The sequence below is a fragment of the Octopus bimaculoides genome, chromosome 28 (genome assembly GCF_046866305.1).
Source record: "Octopus bimaculoides isolate indiv1 chromosome 28, ASM4686630v1, whole genome shotgun sequence".
In the NCBI taxonomy this organism is placed as follows: Eukaryota; Metazoa; Mollusca; class Cephalopoda; order Octopoda; family Octopodidae; genus Octopus; species Octopus bimaculoides.
The window spans coordinates 11,705,687-11,726,398 of record NC_142955.1 but is presented as its reverse complement, the minus strand read 5'-3'; the positions used below and the strand labels follow the sequence as shown (position 1 = coordinate 11,726,398).

The window sequence follows — 20,712 nt, the reverse complement described above, 5'->3', positions numbered from 1 at the left end:
GAGATATCAATAAAGAGAAACATAAAACATCATCTGACTGTAGTCAATCATTCTGTCAGACTGGTGAATTGAGAAAACACAAACAAAGTCACACAGGAGAGAAGCCATACCACTGTGATATCTGTGGGAAATCATTCTCTCAGAATGGTAACTTAAGTACCCACAAAAAAATTCATTCAGCTGAGAAGCCATATTACTGTGATATCTGTGGTAAATCATTCTCTCAAAATGGTCACTTAACAGAGCACAAACGTATTCATACAGGTGAGATGCCATATGATTGTGACATCTGTGGTAAATCATTCTCTAGAAATGATCACTTAACAAGACACAAACGCATTCATACAGGTGAGAAGCCATACTGCTGCAATATCTGTGGTAAATCATTCTCTCAAAATAGTCACTTAACAGAGCACAAACGTCTTCATACAGGTGAAAAGCCATATGATTGTGACATCTGTGGAAAATCATTCTCTAGAAGTGATCACGTAACAGCACATAAACGTATTCATACAGGTGAAAGGCCACATGACTGTAACGTCTGCGGTAAATCATTCTTTCAGAATACTGAATTAAATAAACAAAAATGTACTCATACAGGTGAGAAGCCATATCACTGTGATGTCTGTGGAAAATCATTTTCTGCAAATCATCAATTAACAGTGCACAAACGCATTCATACAGGTGAGAAGCCATACTGCTGCAATATCTGTGGTAAATCATTCTCTCAAAATAGTCACTTAACAGAGCACAAACGTCTTCATACAGGTGAAAAGCCATATGATTGTGACATCTGTGGAAAATCATTCTCTAGAAGTGATCACGTAACAGCACATAAACGTATTCATACAGGTGAAAGGCCACATGACTGTAACGTCTGCGGTAAATCATTCTTTCAGAATACTGAATTAAATAAACAAAAATGTACTCATACAGGTGAGAAGCCATATCACTGTGATGTCTGTGGAAAATCATTTTCTGCAAATCATCAATTAACAGTGCACAAACGCATTCATACAGGTCAGAAGCCATATTGCTGTGAAATCTGTGGAAAATCATACTTTAGAAGTCATCACGTAACAGAACACAAACGTACTCATACAGGTGAGAAGCCATATCACTGTGATGTCTGTGGAAAATCATATTCTGTGAGTCATCAATTAACAGTGCACAGACGCATTCATACAGGTGAGAAGCCATATTGCTGTGAAATCTGTGGTAAATCATTCTCTCAAAATGGTAGCTTGACAAAGCACAAACATATTCATACAGGTGAGAAGCCATATTGCTGTAACATCTGCGGTAAAACTTTCTCTGGAAGTGATTGCTTAAGAGTGCACAGACGTATACATACAGGTGAGAAACCATACCACTGTGATATTTGTGGTAAATCATTCTCTCAAAATAGTGGGTTAAGTAAACACAAACAAATTCATACAAGAGAGAAGCCATATCACTGTGATATCTGTGGTAAATCATTCTCTCAAAGGACTCAATTAACAAGACATGAAGGTATTCATATACCATAGTATTAATGTGAAATTTCAGGTTTTCAATGATTGTTTCAATAAATGATGAATCTATCTTGTATTTTATTTGATATCACTTTATTATACCTTATTGTCAAATTCATGTTACTACCCACCCTCATTTAGTTTTCTTATCTCATTTTAATTTTGAGATAAGACTGTAAAAGCAAGATTAAACTTGGAAAATGAAAGAACAAACAGCTGTATTCGGTAACTAGAAGGGGAATTTAGGAATCATGTGTATTTGGCAAGGGTAGAAGGAGAAAGGAAGAGGCCTGTCAGTTCTTAGAAGATGAGGAAGAACGGCATGTGCATGGGAGGAATCGTTTCTTTCCAATATGAGCCTCAGAGAGGGAGCAGCTATCCTAGTGGACAGTAATATATGATAGATATAAACACAAGCATAGCCCCTTGTACATCAGGAATTACTGCTGGGATGCTTTAAAATTGTGGTGGAATAGGATATGGTCATGTTAATAATAAATCAGGTTATAGATGAAGATGTCATCCACAATGACTTGTACAGCAGCATTATAGTTATCTGTTAGAAGGTTAGAGGAGATGCCTTAGACATACTTATGGAGTTATAAGTTTTGGAAAGTTATGGATGGAGTTATAGCCGATTCAATTAGAAATCACCGATTTTCTGAGAAAATGTCTTCCTGTTAGTATTTTCTTAGTCAAACAACTGCAAGAAAATTGTCAACCACTGTACTTGGCATTCGTTGATCTGGAGGAAGCACTTGAGAAATTCCTTTGGTGTATCATCTGGTGGTGTGTGAGGAAGATTGCGGAAGGGAAGTGATTTGCATAGAAATCATGAGGAATTGCATACAACGTACTAGTCAACATAATTATCAGTGGAGGAGGATGTTCTGAAAATGTAGTTGCTATAATAACAGGATGGAGAAAGTTCAGAGAGGTATTAAATATGCTGGAACGAAAGATTTCTATTTCTGAGTGAAAAGTAGATTTTGTGTTGCTTGTGCATGAACATCAATGCTACATGGTAGTGTCACACGGGCTCTGAATGGAAAGACTAGAGAGACACGAAGTGGGTAAGCTTCACTGGATGTGCAGTGTTGGTGTTCATGTACGGCAAAGTTCTAATACAGTTCTATATTTAAGAGATGAGAAATTATTTACATTTGATAGATATTTGTCATCTTGTTTGTTGTTAACACAATGTTTTGGCTGATATACCCTCCAGCCTTCATCAGGTGTTTTGGGGAAATTTCGAACCTGGGTTCTCATTGCTATGGTATTTTTCAATGTTGTTGTTGTTGTAGAAAATAATTTATGAAGAAAATACAAAAATCCTTGTATGGAACTTTGCGCTTCACAATTCCAGCGATGCGGTATTTGGTTGTTGTGCGCATGATCACATATCCGAGATAGGAAGCTTCATGCTAGGGAGAGAAAGTTCTGCATGAACAACAGTGCTGTTTGAAAGGTAGTGTTTGTGCTTAAAAACCTGTTTATATTCTTGAATGGGATAAGTGTAGAATTCGATTATTATCCTGCTTCCAGCTTCAGCGTTGCTGCTAGGATCTGAAAAATAGGGTACACCCACCCCTTCATTTTGTGATTTAGTGGGGATTTTTGAAAAACAATGAGAAATTCGCTGTGATGTTCAATGAACAAATTAAACACACTACCCAGCAGTGGCTAAAACGCAAACCAATCGAGCTTATGCATAAATTTTCTTTTTATATGTTTGTTTCCTTTTACTCAGTATCAAAACAATGGCTAATAAATTTGTGAAGCAGCATCTGACACTAACTTTAATTACGAGCCAGTACTGATTAATTGGGCACTGTCTGAGGAACTCGCACTCTACATGTTAACTCTACTAAAATACACATTGAAAGGGGCCTAGTAAACAGTGATGCCCGAGGGCCCTTAATACTGTCAGTCCGCCCCTGCAACTAGGTGAAGAAAAAACAAACGATTGACTATTCTATCACTAGAGAAGATCTTCGACGTATGCATGTTTGTAAGCGTATGCATATATGTACATATGTGGAATCGATTTACGTAATATTTGTATTGTCCAATGAAACTTTAATTTTTTCTATTGTGTTTATGACGTCACAATATAGGGAACATTTCTCCTGATATCACCGGAGTCTTTAGTCTCTTTTAAACTTCCGTAGTGATTAGAAGCTAGGGAATATGTGCGCTAGGAAGCATACCCAGACATCGGAATACTAATACGTAGTGACAGTTATTTTCACCTCGTTTTTATGTTTGTGAGGTTGTTTTAGGTTAACATGCAGTTTACTGCCGTCTATCTAACAAGTCTATTACTAAAATACTTAGCTGGTCTTTGATTAATATTTTCTCGTTAATCTTTAAATATTTCACTCATTAGTTACGCTTAATAGTAATTGTAAGTATTAATTTTAGAAATGACAAATATACATTTTTCTTCGTGTTTCAGAATAGAAAAGGGTTACATTCCGTCATTTGTGTTTCCGAGTCGGTTTTTATAATTTCTGTTGTGAAAGTTTACTTCGGCGTGAATGGTGTATTGAAACTGTGGTTTGGTTTTTTATTCAAGACATTTCACTATAAACACAAATTTGTGTTGCATAACAGGTAAGATATAATCATACAGATATTTTACTAAAGATAGTTGGGCATGGTTATGGTTAATGTAAAATCTTTTAATGTTGCTAGTCAGACATTAATATTAATTCTATTCTCGGCCGCTTTTTCTAAAATATATGATTAAGCAGGTTTAGACATAACTTCACTTGGGTGCAAAATGGATAGTTTTAAATACAACGGTCAAGAAATACCTTTCGGTTGGTGTACATTACGATTTTCTCTGTTTGATGGGTGAGCAAAAAATAAGGGTGGCGGTAATTCACACATTTTATCAAAACGTATGAGGTAGCAAAATCGAGGTTTGTGATTGATAGATATATTTGTCTGAAGCCGATGCTTCATTCAGTTGTTTGTTTGTTGTTTTAGATAGATTGGTAGGTCGGTTAGTCCAAAAAACGGATCTTTTTTAAAACGGGGGCCACATTTTTCATTAACGAAACACTTTGAAACTTGGAACACTGGTAGAATGTGTCATATAAAACATCTTTTTCTCTTAGTCTTCTTAAAAAAAAAAGAAATCCATAAGTTATTCCATGTGAAAGTTGTCGTATTTCTGTAATTTCAACCAATCACTGACGTCCATTCAGCCGGAATACATTAAGTGCCGACTACATAATCAAACGATTCTGAAACAATTCACCCTAACCCTAGCAAATTTAAAATGAAAAAAGCAAATAAAACGAAGGTATGGAGATTAAATACGCTTTACATCGCTTAATCAGCCAAAGGAGTAAATGTAAACAACTGAATACTTGTCAGTGATTGGTTGAAATTATCGAAATAAGACAATTTTTTACATGAAATAAATTCGAATACAAAAATATTTTTCTGTTCTATAACACAAAATAGATAAGTATACGAAGTTTGAAAGTCTTTCCGTACCAAAAACACTACGTAAAACATTAATGAAAAATGTTGCCCCCGTTTTAAAATAGATCCCCCAAAACAAGCAAGTAAGCTGCTGCACCATTCTGAGGACGGACACACGCATTTGCGTTATCTATCTATCTATTAAATTAGGGTCCTCAAAGGTTAATGCCTGACACAGCAGGTCACTCAGAATAATCTCATAACTAGATTAAACTCATCTGATAAAAGCAGATTTTTTCCATGATGCAATCAATCTGTGAATAAATAAATGCTGGTGAAACGGTTGTTCTGAACCTTTGAAATTCATTTGTGATCGTATTTTATACAAACTCAAAACTATATCTGTTCCTATGTTGCATCTATAACTTCCATTGGATTGATAGATTGATTATACATTTCTTGCTTTATGCTATCGCAGTTTTGTGAGATTTGGCTGTTATTTCTAGCATGTAAATAGCCTGCTTTTGGTGGGTGGATGGGGTGAACATTTTCAAACGAGTTTTTTTCAGTATCATAACGTCCGTATTTTTTTATGCATTTCGGGAAAAAAAAAAAAATTTGCGGAAAATGTGAAAAATGAACAAATGGGCTGAGGGGAATCGGAATTTTGAATTTGAGATTTTCGAAAAAATTTTTCAGAATAGCAATCTCCATAGCCTAAAACGTAGGATTGCGTAAAAAAAAAATTAAGATGGGAAAAGGTTCCGTTTACATATTCTCGATTTGGACCCAATCAGAGAGAATTTAGTTCAACAAAGTCTACCTGGTTCATGCAGTCATGCAAAAGTGGACATTAAACAACGATGATGATGATATCTCAGGTTCAACTAATTGAATTAAATTTAATCAGTTCATTACATCATTATCATCATCAACATTTTAATGTTAATTTTCTATGCTGGCATGGGTTAGACAGTTTGTCAGGCCAGGGGCTGCACCAACTTTCATAGTTTGTTTTGGTTTGGCTTGGCTTCTATGGATACATGGCACATTGGTTTTAGGCTCTCAGTACTGTTGTGGTGGGTGGGTCTTTTTGAGTGCAGCAATGCACAACATGTCTGGTCTGTCATCTCCGTCTTGTGAAAGTATAATATTGTAATGATGATCCAGTTGAGAATCTTACAATATACAAAATATTTACATTTTTATATCCCAACATGTCTAAAGTTTCTGAAATTGATATCAATCACTCCATTTTACAATCAATGTATTGAATTAGTAAATCTATCTTCTTAGCATAACACCATAACAATGCACTTATATATTATGATATATGTGTATGTGTGTAAAAGTAAAGTGATTGGCTTCTTCTCTGCTGACATTTCATCGGACACACATTCAGCTGGATATTGACTACAGGCTGCCACTAATAAAGACCACCAAAGGAAAGCTTTCATTGATTCCATTGAAAGAATAATCTGTTTCACATGAAAGATGAAGTCACAGAAAGATAAACACATTCATCTTCTATACTTCTAGTCTGTATTTACTATATTACAGTCACCATGGTTATTTAGTGTCCACTTTTCTATGCTTACATGTGTCAGAATCTTTTTGAGGCAGATTTTTCTCTGGCTTGATGCCTGTCTTGTTTCCAGCAAAGTAATAATTTCCATGGCCATTCATGTTATTCAAAGAAGACTAGAGATGAATGATGACATTTGTTTGATGATGACAACCACAACCATCATATCATGTCAAGACAAGAATACACTCAGACATACACGTACTGCCACCACCATCATATATATTAATTATACTGAAAGTTTACATATTAACAGTGTCCCTCTTTGTTAACATGTTATAAAGAAATAGTTTGTTTGAAAGCGAAAACAGAATTTAAGTTTTCTTTTATCTTTATCTTATTTTATTCTAATTCTTATTTTAATTCTTATTTTATTCTAATTTATCTGGCATTCAGCGTCTCCAGTCCCACCTTATTTCTTATATATTTATGTGATAATATGTAGCTTGAACAGTACAATTTATGATATTACGTGGCTAAGGGTGTATTAATAATAATAATAATAAAAGTTTAAATATTAACAAAATGTTGGAACAGCATCCATTTTTGCTAACATGTTATGTCCCACCCACCATTTCAATCTAAACGTACATGATTTTCTTCCATAACTAACTGTACTCCTGTTCCACCCCTCTTATACCCATATACTTGTGTGCATGTGCCTCTCAATTCTGTGAACCTCATATGTCAGTGAGGCTGTATGTGCTTATGGGTATGTATTTATATATTTACATCTAAGCATTCGCTTATGTGAACTGCATGTTTATATGAATGTATATATATATGTTTGTGGATATATGTATGGTATGTGTGTGTGTGTTTGTATGTATCAATATGTAAGATTCATGCATTTGTATATGTAAACATATATGATGTGTATATATATGTTTATTTCTACTGCTTATCTCATAAAAAATATAGTAAATTTTACACTGTTGTATTTTAAGTCTTCACTATATCGTATACTGTTGTTTCTCTGCTATTTCAGAATAAAAAAGGACATTGGCATCTAATATTCTTGTTTAAAGACTGAAAAGGAAATGTGATACAGAAGAGATATAATGCTTCTTATATAAATCTTTGAAATATTACAGCCAAATATTTTCTTCTGATTTCTGACTGTCTGGAATGTGTACAAGATTATTTTGCATCTGAATTGAAGTTGGATGAATTTATAAAGGAGTTTGCAACCCAGATCATATATTGACAAGGATCACCGTAATATAAATATTTATTAGCAATAAAATATATAAATGTGAAGAAGATAAACACCTGGAAATTGTGGTGAAGAAAGAAACATGATGGCAAATGAATTATATGAGAATAAGTTTCACTCTAAGTCACAGTTTAGAAGTATTGAATTTTCTAGAGATATCAATAAAGAGAAACATAAAACATCATCTGACTGTAGTCAATCATTCTGTCAGACTGGTGAATTGAGAAAACACAAACAAAGTCACACAGGAGAGAAGCCATACCACTGTGATATCTGTGGGAAATCATTCTCTCAGAATGGTAACTTAAGTACCCACAAAAGAATTCATTCAGGAAAGAAGCCATATCACTGTGACATCTGTGGTAAATCATTCTCTCAAAATGGTACCTTGATGAATCACAAACGTGTTCACACAGGAGAGAAGCCGTATCACTGTGATATCTGTGGTAAATCATTCTCTCAAAAAGGTAACTTAAGTACCCACAAAAACATTCATTCAGGAAAGAAGCCATATCACTGTGACATCTGTGGTAAATCATTCTCTAGAAGTGATCAGGTAACCTCACACAAATATATTCATACTGGTGAAAAGCCATATGCCTGTGATATCTGTGGTGAATCATTCTCTGGAAGTGGTCAATTAACAGCACATAAACGTATTCATACAGGTGAGAAACCATATGACTGCGACATCTGTGGTAAATCATTCTCTCAAAATGTTAACTTGATAAAGCACAAACGCATTCATACAGGTGAAAAACCATATTGCTGTGAAATCTGTGGTAAATCATTCTCTCAAAATGTTAGCTTGATAAAGCACAAACGCATTCATACAGGTGAGAAACCATACCACTGTGATATTTGTGGTGAATCATTCTCTCAAAATGGTAGCTTGATAAAGCACAAATACATTCATACAGGTGAAAAGCCACATAACTGTAACGTCTGCGGTAAATCATTCTCTCAAAATACTGAATTAAGTAATCACATACGACGTCAGACAGGAGAGAAGCCATATCACTGTGACGTCTGCGGAAAATCATTCTCTAGAAGTGATCTCGTAACAGTGCACAAACGTATTCATACAGGTGAGAAGCCATATACCTGTGATATCTGTGGTAAATCATTTTCTCAAAATGGTAGCTTGATAAAGCACAAACGCCTTCATACAGGTGAGAAGCCATGTTGCCATGAAATCTTGTAAATCATTCTCTGAAAGCAGTAACTTTCTAAAGCGCAAACATATTCATACAGGTGAGAAGCCAAAACTACTGTGATATCTGTGGTAAATCATTCTCTCAAAATAGTAGCTTTATAAAGCACAAACGTATTCATGCAGGTGAGAAGCCATATTGTTGTGATATCTGTGGTAAATCATTCTCTCAAAGTGGCCACTTAACAGTACACAAATGTATTCATACTGATGAGAAGCCATATGGCTGTGATATCTGTGGTAAATCATTCTCTCAATGGACTCAATTAACAAGACATGTAGGTATTCATATACCATGGTAATTGTATTATTGTGAAATTTCAGGTTATCAATAATTATTTCAATAAATGATGAATCTATCTTGTATTTTAATTGATAAAACTTTATTATACCTTATTGTCAAATTCATGTTACTACCCACCCTCATTTAGTTTTCTTATCTCACTTTAATTTTGAGACAAGACTGTAAAAGCAAGATTACACTTGGAAAATGAAAGAACAAACAGCTGTATTCGGTAACTAGAAGGGGAATTTAGGAATCATGTGTATTTGGCAAGGGTAGAAGGAGAAAGGAAGAGGCCTATCAGTTCTTAGAAGATGAGGAAGAACGGCATGTGCATGGGAGGAAGGGTTTGTTTCCAATATGAGCCTCAGAGTGGGAGCAGCTATCCTAGTGGACAGTAATATATGATAGATGGGTGAAAGATATAAACAGAAGCATAGCCCCTTGTACATCAGGAATTACTGCTGGGATGCTTTAAAAATGTGGTGGAATAGGATACGGTCATGTTAATAATAAATCAGGTTATAGATGAAGATATCATCCACTATGACTTGTACAGCAGCATTATAGTTATCTGTTAGAAGGCTAGAGGAGATGCCTTAGACATACTTATGGAGTTATAAGTTTTGGAAAGTTATGGATGGAGTTATAGCCGATTCAATTAGAAATCACCGATTTTCTGAGAAAATGTCTTCCTGTTAGTGTCTCCTTAGTCAAACAACTGCAAGAAAATTAAGTGTCAACCACTGTACTTGGCATTCGTTGATCTGGAGGAAGCACTTGAGAAATTCCTTTGGTGTATCATCTGGTGGTGTGTGAGGAAAATTGGGGAAGAGAAATGATTTGCTTACAAATCATGAGGAATTGCATACAATGTACTAGTCAAGTGGAGGAGGATGTTCTGAAAATGTAGTTGCTAGAATAACAGGATGGAGAAAGTTCAGAGAGGTATTAAATATGCTGGAATGAAAGATTTCTATTTCTGAGTGAAAAGTAGATTTTGTGTTGATTGTGCATGAACATCAATGCTACATGGTAGTGTCACACGGGCTCTGAATGCAAAGACTAGAGAGACACGAAGTGGGTAAGCATCACTGGATGTGCAGTGTTGGTGTTCATGTACGGCAAAGTTCTAATACAGTTCTATATTTAAGAGATGAGAAATTATGTACGTTTGGTGGATATTTGTCATCTTGTTTATTGTTAACAATGTTTTGGCTGATATACCCTCCCGCCTTCTTCAGGTGTTTTGGGGAAATTTCGAAACTGGGTTCTCATTGCAAAGGTATTTTTCAATGTTGTTGTAGAAAATAGTTTATGAAGAAAATACAAAACTCCTTGTATGGAACTGTGCACTTCACAATTCCAGTGATGCGGTGTTTGGCTGTTGTGCGCATGCTCACATGTCCAAGATAGGAAGCTTCATGCTAGGGAGAGAAAGTTCTGCATGAACAACAGTGCTGTTTGAAAGGTAGTGTTTGTGCTTAAAAACCTGTTTATATTCTTGAATGGGATAAGTGTAGAATTCGATTATTATCCTGCTTCCAGCTTCAGTGTTGCTGCTAGGATTTGAAAAATGGGGTACACCCACCACTTTATTTTGTGATTTAGTGGGGATTTTTGAAAAAACAATGGGAAATTCGCTGCGGTGTTCAATGGACAAATTAAACAAACTACCCAGCAGTGGCTAAAACGCAAACCAATCTAGCTTATGCATACATTTTCTTTTTGTATGCTTGTTTCCTTTTTCCCAGTTTCAAAACAATGGCTAAAAAATTTCTGAAGCAGCATCGATTTACGAATTATTTGCATTGTCCAATGAAACTTTAATTTTTTTCTATTGTGTTTATGACGTCACAATATAGGGAACATTTCTCCTGATATCACCGGAGTCTCGAGTCTCTTTTAAACTTCCGTAGTGATTAGAAGCTAGGGAATATGTGCGCTAGGAAGCATACCCAGACATCGGAATACTAATATGTAGTGAGTTATTTTCACCTGGTTTTTATGTTTGTGAGGTTGTTTTAGGTTAACATGCAGTTTGCTGTCATCAGAAAAGTGAAAGGAAATTCTCAGATGTAATGAAAGCAAAACCTGTGCTCTCTCTGAAGTGGAGGAGACATCATTCCCTTGAGGAAATGTACTGGGATCACTGCTGCTCGTTGTGTATCTATCCCAGCAACGCCGTCTTTCATGTAGTCGCCACTCTTGTCAGCAATGTTGGTAATACAAAAACACTACAGACAATCTAGGACCTTGATGATAACTCAAAACAACAGAAAGACCTGAACGCCTTATATAGTAAGCGCTAAAAGCAAGGTGCAGTTGAATGCATAGAAATTTCACGCTCTGCGCTTCAGAAACATTGCAGTCAAAACAAACAGAATCCTTGGTGCGTTGTAATATCGAAGCCACAGTCGGTGAGTGACCTGGAAATCTACATTAGCGATAATGCTTCAATCTTTGCCAATATTACGAAGATGATCAGAATATGCAAGTGAATGGTATGTTAGACTCTGAGATCATTCTAAGGAGAGAAAAGTGGAAAGTATAATTGCTAGGAAAAGAAATGGGATGGAGGGAGTTCAAAGATAAGTTACAGTTGGGTATAGAAGTAGAAAATGGGGAAGGGGTAAAAAGAGTGAGAGAGAGAGAGAGAGAAAGAAAAATATTTGCAGGAGGGTATCGACGATAAATAATGAGGGGAACTAACTCTCACCTACAAAGACAAAAACAAACCATTTTTAATGCAGTCAATCTAACAAGTCTATTACTAAAATACTTCGCTGGTTTTTGATTCATATTTTTCTCGTTAATCTTTAAATATTTCACTCATTAATAGTAATTGTAAGTATTAATTTTAGAAGTAACAAATATACATTTTTCTTCGTGTTTCAGAACAAAAATGGTTTACATTCCGTCATTTGTGTTTCCGAGTCGGTTTTTATAATTTCTCTTGTGAAAGTTTACTTCGGCGTGAATGGTGTATTGAAACTGTGGTTTGGTTTTCAATTCAAGAAATTTCACTATAAACACAGATTTGTGTAGCATAACAGGTAAGATATAATCATACAGATATTTTACTAAAGATAGTTGGGCATGGTTAATGTAAAATCTTTTAATGTTGCTAGTCAGACATTGATATTAATTCTATTCTCGGCCGCTTTGTCTAAAATATATGATTAAACAGATTTAGACATAACTTCACTTGGGTGCAAAATGGATAGTTTTAAATACAACGGTCAAGAAATACCTTTCGGTTGGTGTACATTACGATTTTCTCTCAGTTTAATGGGTGAGCAAAAAATAAGGGTGGCGGTAATTCACACATTTCATCAAAACGTATGAGGTAGCAAAATCGAGGTTTGTGATTGATAGATATATTTGTCTGAAGCCGATGCTTCATTCAGTTGGTTGTTTGTTGTTTTAGATAGATTGGTAGGTCGGTTAGTCCAAAGAACAAGCAAGTAAGCAGGTGCACCATTCCTAGGACGGACACACGCACCTGCGTTATCTATCTATCTATTAAATTAGGGTCCTTAAAGGTTAATGCCTAACACAGCAGGTCACTCAGAATCTTCTCATAACTAGATTAAACTCATCTGATAAAAGCAGATTTTTTTCCATGATGCAATCAATCTGTGAATAAATAAATGCTGGTGAAACGGTTGTTCCGAACCTTTGAAATTCATTTGTGTTCTTATTTTATACAAACTCAAAACTATATCTGTTCCTATGTTGGATCTATAACTTCCATTGGATTGATAGATTGATTATACATTTCTTGCTTTATGCTATCGCAGTTTTGTGAGATTTGGCTGTTATTTCTAGCATGTAAATAGCCTGCTTTTGGGGTGTGGATGGGGTGAAAATTTTGAAACGAGTTTTTTCAGTATCAAAAAGTTCGTAATTCTTTACGCATTTCGCAAAAAATGAAAAATTTCCGGAAAATGTGAAAAAAAATGAATAAATGGTGGTAGTCGGGGGAATAGAAATTTTGGATTTGAGATTTTAGAAAATTTTTCTCAGAATAGTAATGTCCATAGCCATGTTTTAACATGGGATTCCGTAAAAAAAACAAAAAACATTAAGGTGGGAAAATGTTCCGTTTACATATTCTCCATATGGATCCTTAAGCTTTCCTGGTGTTTTCGACATTAGAATACCTAGATTCTAATGAATCCTACAACTGGTGAATAATTACATATGTTTAAATCTGCATGTGTGTGTCCTTGTCTTCACATTGTGTTGTAGTTGGAAATGAACATCAAACTCAAACAAGAGATATTGTTCTTTTGCATTCTTCTTTGAAAAACAAGTCTGTTTATGGGAGAACATTACCTTGCCTGGGAACAGGCGAATATTTTGCTGACAGGAAACGACATCCAATCAGAGAGAATTTAATTCAACAAAGTCTACCTGATTCATGCAGTCATGCAAAAGTGGACATTAAACAACGATGATGATGATATCTCAGGTTCAACTAATTGAATTAAATTTAATCAGTTCATTACATCATTATCATCATCAACATTTTAATGTTAATTGTCTATGCTGGCATGGGTTAGACAGTTTGTCAGGCCAGGGGCTGCACCAACTTTCATAGTTTGTTTTGGTTTGGCTTGGCTTCTATGGATACATGGCACATTGGTTTTAGGCTCTCAGTACTGTTGTGGTGGGTGGGTCTTTTTGAGTGCAGCAATGCACAACATGTCTGGTCTGTCATCTCCATCTTGTGAAAGTATAATATTGTAATGATGATTCAGTTGGGAATCTTACAATATACAAAATATTTACATTTTCCTATCCCAACATGTCTAAAGTTTCTGAAATTGATATCAATCACTCCATATTACAATCAATGTATTGAATTAGTAAATCTATCTTCTTAGCATAACACCATAACAATGCACTTATATATTATGATATATGTGTATGTGTGTAAAAGTAAAGTGATTGGCTTCTTCTCTGCTGACATTTCATCGGACACACATTCAGCTGGATATTGACTACAGGCTGCCACTAATAAAGACCACCAAAGGAAAGCTTTCATTGATTCCATTGAAAGAATAATCTGTTTCACATGAAAGATGAAGTCACAGAAAGATAAACACATTCATCTTCTATACTTCTAGTCTGTATTTACTATATTACAGTCACCATGGTTATTTAGTGTCCACTTTTCTATGCTTACATGTGTCAGAATCTTTTTGAGGCAGATTTTTCTCTGGCTTGATGCCTGTCTTGTTTCCAGCAAAGTAATAATTTCCATGGCCATTCATGTTATTCAAAGAAGACTAGAGATGAATGATGACATTTGTTTGATGATGACAACCACAACCATCATATCATGTCAAGACAAGAATACACTCAGACATACACGTACTGCCACCACCATCATATATATTAATAATACTAAAAGTTTACATATTAACAGTGTCCCTCTTTGTTAACATGTTATAAAGAAATAGTTTGTTTGAAAGCGAAAACAGAATTTAAGTTTTCTTTTATCTTTATCTTATTTTATTCTAATTCTTATTTTATTCTAATTTATCTGGCATTCAGCGTCTCCAGCCCCACCTTATTTCTTATATATTTATGTGATAATATGTAGCTTGAACAGTACAATTTATGATATTACGTGGCTAAGGGTGTATTAATAATAATAATAATAAAAGTTTAAATATTAACAAAATGTTGGAACAGCATCCATTTTTGCTCACAAGTTATGTCCCACCCACCATTTCAATCTAAACGTACATGATTTTCTCCCATAACTAACTGTACTCCTGTTCCACCCCTCTTATACCCATATACTTGTGTGCGTGTGCCTCTCAATTCTGTGAACCTCATATATCAGTGAGGCTGTATGTGCTTATGGGTATGTATTTATATATTTACATCTAAGCATTCGCTTATGTGAACTGCATGTTTATATGTTTGTGGGCATATGTATGGTATGTGTGTGTGTGTTTGTATGTATCAATATGTAAGATTCATGCATTTGTATATGTAAACATATATGATGTGTATATATATGTTTATTTCTACTGCTTATCTTATAAAAAATATAGTAAATTATACACTGTTGTATTTTAAGTCTTCGCTATATCGTATACTGTTGTTTCTCTGCTATTTCAGAATAAAAAAGGACATTGGCATCTAATATTCTTGTTTAAAGACTGAAAAGGAAATGTGATACAGAACAGATATAATGCTTCTTATGTAAATCTTTGAAATATTACAGCCAAATATTTTCTTCTGAACTGAGACTGTCTGGAATGTGTACCAGATTGTTTTGCATCTGAATTGAAGTTGGATGAATTTATAAAGGAGTTTGGAACCCAGATCATATATTGACAAGGATCACAGTAATATAAATATTTATTAGCAATAAAATATATAAATGTGAAGAAGATAAACACCTGGAAATTGTGGTGAAGAAAGAAACATGATGGCAAATGAATTATATGAGAATACGTTTCCATCTCAGTCACAGTTTAGAAGTATTGAATTTTCTAGAGATATCAATAAAGAGAAACATAAAACATCATCTGACTGTAGTCAATCATTCTGTCAGACTGGTGAATTGAGAAAACACAAACGAAGTCACACAGGAGAGAAGCCATACCACTGTGATATCTGTGGGAAATCATTCTCTCAAAATGGTCACTTAACAGTGCACAAATATATTCATACTGGTGAAAAGCCATATACCTGTGACAGCTGTGGTAAATCATTCTATGTAAGTGGTCACTTAGCAGCGCACACACGTATTCATACAGGTGAGAAACCATATGACTGTGACATCTGTGGTAAATCATTCTCTCAAAGTAGCCACGTAACAGTGCATAAACGTATTCATACAGGTGAGAGGCCATATTGTTGTGAAATCTGTGGTAAATCATTCTCTGAAAGCGGTAGCTTTATAGAACACAAACGTATTCATACAGGTGAGAAGCCATATGATTGTGACATTTGTGGAAAATCATTCTCTAGAAATGGTAACTTAAATAACCACAAAAAAATTCATTCTGCAAAGAAGCCATATCACTGTGACATCTGTGGAAAATCATTCTCTCAAAGTGGTCACTTAACAGCACATAAACGTGTTCATACAGGTGAGAAGCCATATGCCTGTGATATCTGTGGTGAATCATTCTCTCGAAATGATATCTTGATAAACCACAAACGTATTCATACAGGTGAGAAGCCATATGATTGTGACATCTGTGGAAAATCATTCTCTCAAAATGGTAACTTAAATAACCACAAAAAAATTCATTCAGCAAAGAAGCCATATGACTGTGACATGTGTGGAAAATCATTCTCTCAAAGTGGAAACTTAACAGCACATAAACATATTCATACAGGTGAGAAGCCATATGCATGTGATATCTGTGGTGAATCATTCTCTCGAAATGATATCTTGGTACAGCACAAACACATTCATACAGGTGATAAGCCATATTGCTGTAACATCTGCGGTAAAACTTTCTCTGGAAGTGGTCACTTAACGGCACATAAACGTATTCATACAGGTGAGAAGCCATATGACTGTGACATCTGTGGTAAATCATTCTCTCGAAATGATCACTTAACAAAACACAAACATATTCATAGAGTTAAGAAGCCATACTGCTCTTATATCTGTGGTAAATCATTCCCTCAAAATGGTTGCTTGATGAATCACAAACACATTCATACAGGTGAGAAACCATATGACTGTGATATGTGTGGTAAATCATTCTCTGGAAGTAGTAACTTAACAGTGCACAAATGCATTCATACAGGTGAAAAGCCACATGACTGTAACATCTGCGGTAAATCATTCTCTCAAAATATTGAATTGAGTAAACACAAACGAAGTCACACGGGAGAGAAGCCATATCACAGAGACATCTGTGGAAAATAATTCTCTAGAAGTGATCACGTAACAGCACACAAACGCATTCATACAGGTGAGCAACCGTATGATTGTGACATTTGTGGAAAATAATTCTCTGGAAATGAACACTTAACAAAACACAAACATATTCATACAGGTGAGAAGCCATATGCCTGTGAGATCTGTGGTGAATCATTCTCTTAAAATGGTAGCTTGATAAAGCACAAACGCATTCATACAGGTGAGAAGCCATACTGCTGTGAAATCTTGTAAATCATTCTCTGAAAGCAGTAACTTTATAAAGCACAAACATATTCATACAGGTGAGAAGCTATATCACTGTGATATCTGTAGTAAATCATATTCTCTAAGTGCTCACTTAACAGTGCACAAACGTATTCGTACAGGTGAGAAGCCAAAACTACTGTGATATCTGTGGTATATCAGTCGCTCAAAATAGTAGCTTTATAAAGCACAAACGTATTCATGCAGGTGAGAAGCCATATGACTGAAACCTGTGGAAAATCATTCTCTCAAAGTGGCCACTTAACTGTGCACAAACGTATTCATACAGGTGAGAAGCCATATTGCTGTGATATCTGTGGTAATTCATTCTCTCAATGGATTCAATTAACAAGACATTTAGGTGTTAATATACCATAGTAATTGTATTAATGTGAAATTTCAGGTTGTCAATAATTGTTTCAATAAATGATGAATTTATCTTGTATTTTATTTAATATCACTTTATTATACCTTATTGTCAAATTCATGTTACTACCCACCCTCATTTAGTTTTCTTATCTCATTTTAATTCTGAGATAAGACTGTAAAAGCAAGATAAAACTAGGAAAATGGAAGAACAAACAGCTGTATTCGGTAACTAGAAGGGGAATTTAGGAATCATGTGTATTTGGCAAGGGTAGAAGGAGAAAGGAAGAGGCCTGTCAGTTCTTAGAAGATGAGGAAGAACGGCATGTGCATGGGAAGAAGGGTTTCTTTCCAATATGAGCCTTAGAGAGTGAACAGCTATCCTAGTAGACAGTAATATATGATAGATGGGTGAAAGATATAAACACAAGCATAGCCCCTTGTACACCAGGAATTACTGCTGGGATGCTTTAAAAATGTGGTGCAATAGGATACGGTCACATTAATTATAAATCAGGTTATCCACAATGACTTGTACAACAGCATTATAGTTTAATATGCTGGAACGAAAGGTTTCTATTTCTGAGTGAAAAGTAGCTTTTGTGTTGATTGTGCATGAACATCAATGCTACATGGTAGTGTCACACGGGCTCTGAATGCAAAGACTAGAGAGAAACGAAGTGGGTAAACTTCACTGGATGTGCAATGTTGGTGTTCATGTACGACAAAGTTCTAATACAGTTCTATATTTAAGAGATGAGAAATTATGTACGTTTGATGGATATATGTCATCTTGTTTGTTGTTAACACAATGTTTTGGCTGATATACCCTCCAGCCTTCTTCAGGTGTTTTGGGGAAATTTCGAAACTGGGTTCTCATTGCTAAGGTATTTTTCAATGTTGTTGTTGTTGTAGAAAATAGTTTATGAAGAAAATACAAAAATCCTTGTATGGAACTGTGCGCTTCACAATTCCAGTGATGCGGTGTTTGGCTGTTGTGCGCATGCTCACATGTCCCAGATAGGAAGCTTCATGCTAGGGAGACAAAGTACTGCTTGAACAACAGTGCTGGGTGAAAGGTAGTGTTTGTGCTTAAAAACCTGTTTATTCTTGAATGGGATAAGTGTAGAATTCGATTATTATCCTGCTTCCAGCTTCAGTGTTGCTGCTAGGATTTGAAAAATAGGGTACACCCACCCCTTCGTTTTGTGATTTAGAGGAGATTTTTGGAGAAAATGGGAAATTCGCTGCAGTGTTCAATGAACAAATTAAACGCACTACCCTGCAGTGGCTACAATCGCAAACCAATCGAGCTTATGCATAAATTTTCTTTTTATATGTTTGTTTCCTTTTACTCGGTATCAAAACAATGGCTAATAAATTTCTGAAGCAGCATCCTACGCTAACTTTCATTACGAGCCACTACTGGTCAATTGGGCTCTGTCTGAGGGGCCCGCACTCTACATGTTAACTCTACTAAAATACACATTGAAAGGGGCCTAGTAAACAGTGATGCCCGAGGGCCCTTAATACTGTCAGTCCGCCCCTGCAACTAGGTGAAGAAAAAACAAACGATTGACTATTCTATCACTAGAGAAGATCTTCGACGTATGCATGTTTGTAAGTGTATGCATATATGTACATATGTGGAATCGATTTACGAAATATTTGTATTGTCCAATGAAACTTTAATTTTTTCTATTGTGTTTATGACGTCACAATATAGGGAACATTTCTCCTGATATCACCGGAGTCTCGATTCTCTTTTAAACTTCCGTAGTGATAAGAAGCTAGGGAATATGTGCGCTAGGAAGCATACCCAGACATCGGAATACTAATATGTAGTGACAGTTATTTTCTCCTAGTTTTTATGTTTGTGAGGTTGTTTTAGGTTAACATGCAGTTTGCTGTCATCAGAAAAGTGAAAGGAAATCTCAGATTTACATCTAAACCTGTGCTCTCTCTGAAGTGGAGGAGACATCATTCCCTTGAGGAAATGTACTGGGATCACTGCTGCTCGTTGTGTATCTATCCCAGCAACGCCGTCTTTCATGTAGTCGCCACTCTTGTCAGCTATGTTGGTAATACAAAAACACTACAGACAATCTAGGACCTTGATAACTCAAAACAACAGAAAGACCTGAACGCCTTATATAGTAAGCGCTAAAAGCAAGGTGCAGTTGAATGCATAGAAATTTCACGCTCTGCGCTTCAGAAAGATTACAGTCAAAACAAACAGAATCATTGGTGCATTGTAATATCGAAGCCACAGTCGGTGAGTGACCTGGAAATCTACATGAGCGATAATGCTTCAATCTTTGCCAATATTGCGAAGATGATCAGAATATGCAAGTGAATGGTATGTTAGACTCTGAGATCATTCTAAGGAGAGAAAAGTGGAAAGTATAATTGCTAAGAAAAGAAATGGGATGGAGGGAGTTCAAAGATAAGTTACAGTTGGGTATAGAAGTAGAAAATGGGGAAGGGGTAAAAAGAGTGAGAGAGAGAGAGAGAAAGAAAGAAAAATATTTGCAGGAGGGTATCGACGATAAATAATGAGGGGAACTAACTCTCACCTACAAAGACAAAAACAAACCATTTTTAATGCAGTCAATCTAACAAGTCCATTACTAAAATACTTAGCTGGTCTTTGATTAATATTTTTCTCGTTAATCTTTAAGTATTTCACTCATTAGTTACGCTTAATAGTAATTGTAAGTATTAATTTTAGAAATGACAAATATACATTTTTCTTCGTGTTTCAGAATAGAAAAGGGTTACATTCCGTCATTTGTGTTTCCGAGTCGGTTTTTATAATTTCTGTTGTGAAAGTTTACTTCGGCGTGAATGGTGTATTGAAACTGTGATTTGGTTTTTATTCAAGATATTTCACTATAAACACAGATTTGTGTAGCATAACAGGT

At 35.4% G+C, this 20,712-nt stretch overlaps 2 protein-coding genes and 1 long non-coding RNA gene across 11 annotated transcripts in view; 2 read left to right on the top strand and 1 right to left on the bottom strand.

Annotated features, from left to right (window-relative positions):
- Positions 1 to 12,305, top strand: part of LOC128251167 (uncharacterized) — a 34,279-nt gene extending 21,974 nt beyond the window's left edge. Inside the window, exons 3-6 of the mRNA XM_089344081.1 lie at positions 79 to 1,272; positions 1,357 to 1,520; positions 7,998 to 11,753; positions 12,148 to 12,305. Coding sequence (XP_089200207.1) covers positions 79 to 1,272; positions 1,357 to 1,520; positions 7,998 to 8,957 — 2,318 coding nt within the window. The 3' untranslated portion in view covers positions 8,958 to 11,753; positions 12,148 to 12,305. The remainder of the gene's footprint in view (positions 1 to 78; positions 1,273 to 1,356; positions 1,521 to 7,997; positions 11,754 to 12,147) is intronic.
- LOC149130571 (uncharacterized) lies at positions 1,591 to 4,926 on the bottom strand. The gene is made up of 2 exons (XR_016238773.1): positions 4,334 to 4,926; positions 1,591 to 3,080 (listed from the first exon to the last, which is right to left on the bottom strand). It is a non-coding gene; the product is annotated as an uncharacterized LOC149130571 (long non-coding RNA).
- LOC149130570 (uncharacterized) lies at positions 3,078 to 20,710 on the top strand. 9 transcript variants are annotated; one of them, XR_016238768.1, is made up of 4 exons: positions 11,617 to 11,753; positions 15,391 to 16,958; positions 17,630 to 20,147; positions 20,554 to 20,710. XR_016238768.1 is itself a non-coding variant. In XM_089344039.1 (3 exons), the coding sequence occupies exon 2, from the start codon at positions 15,701 to 15,703 to the stop codon at positions 17,162 to 17,164; it is 1,464 nt and encodes a 487-aa protein (XP_089200165.1). In that variant the 5' UTR covers positions 12,166 to 12,305; positions 15,391 to 15,700; the 3' UTR covers positions 17,165 to 17,210; positions 17,461 to 17,867. The 9 variants fall into 9 exon arrangements, 2 of the variants coding, with proteins under 2 accessions (XP_089200165.1, XP_089200164.1); XR_016238767.1 differs by lacking the exon at positions 11,617 to 11,753 and adding an exon at positions 12,166 to 12,305; XR_016238764.1 differs by lacking the exon at positions 11,617 to 11,753 and adding an exon at positions 3,078 to 4,130 and having other exon boundaries at positions 15,391 to 17,711.
- The last annotated feature ends 2 nt before the right edge of the window (positions 20,711 to 20,712 follow it).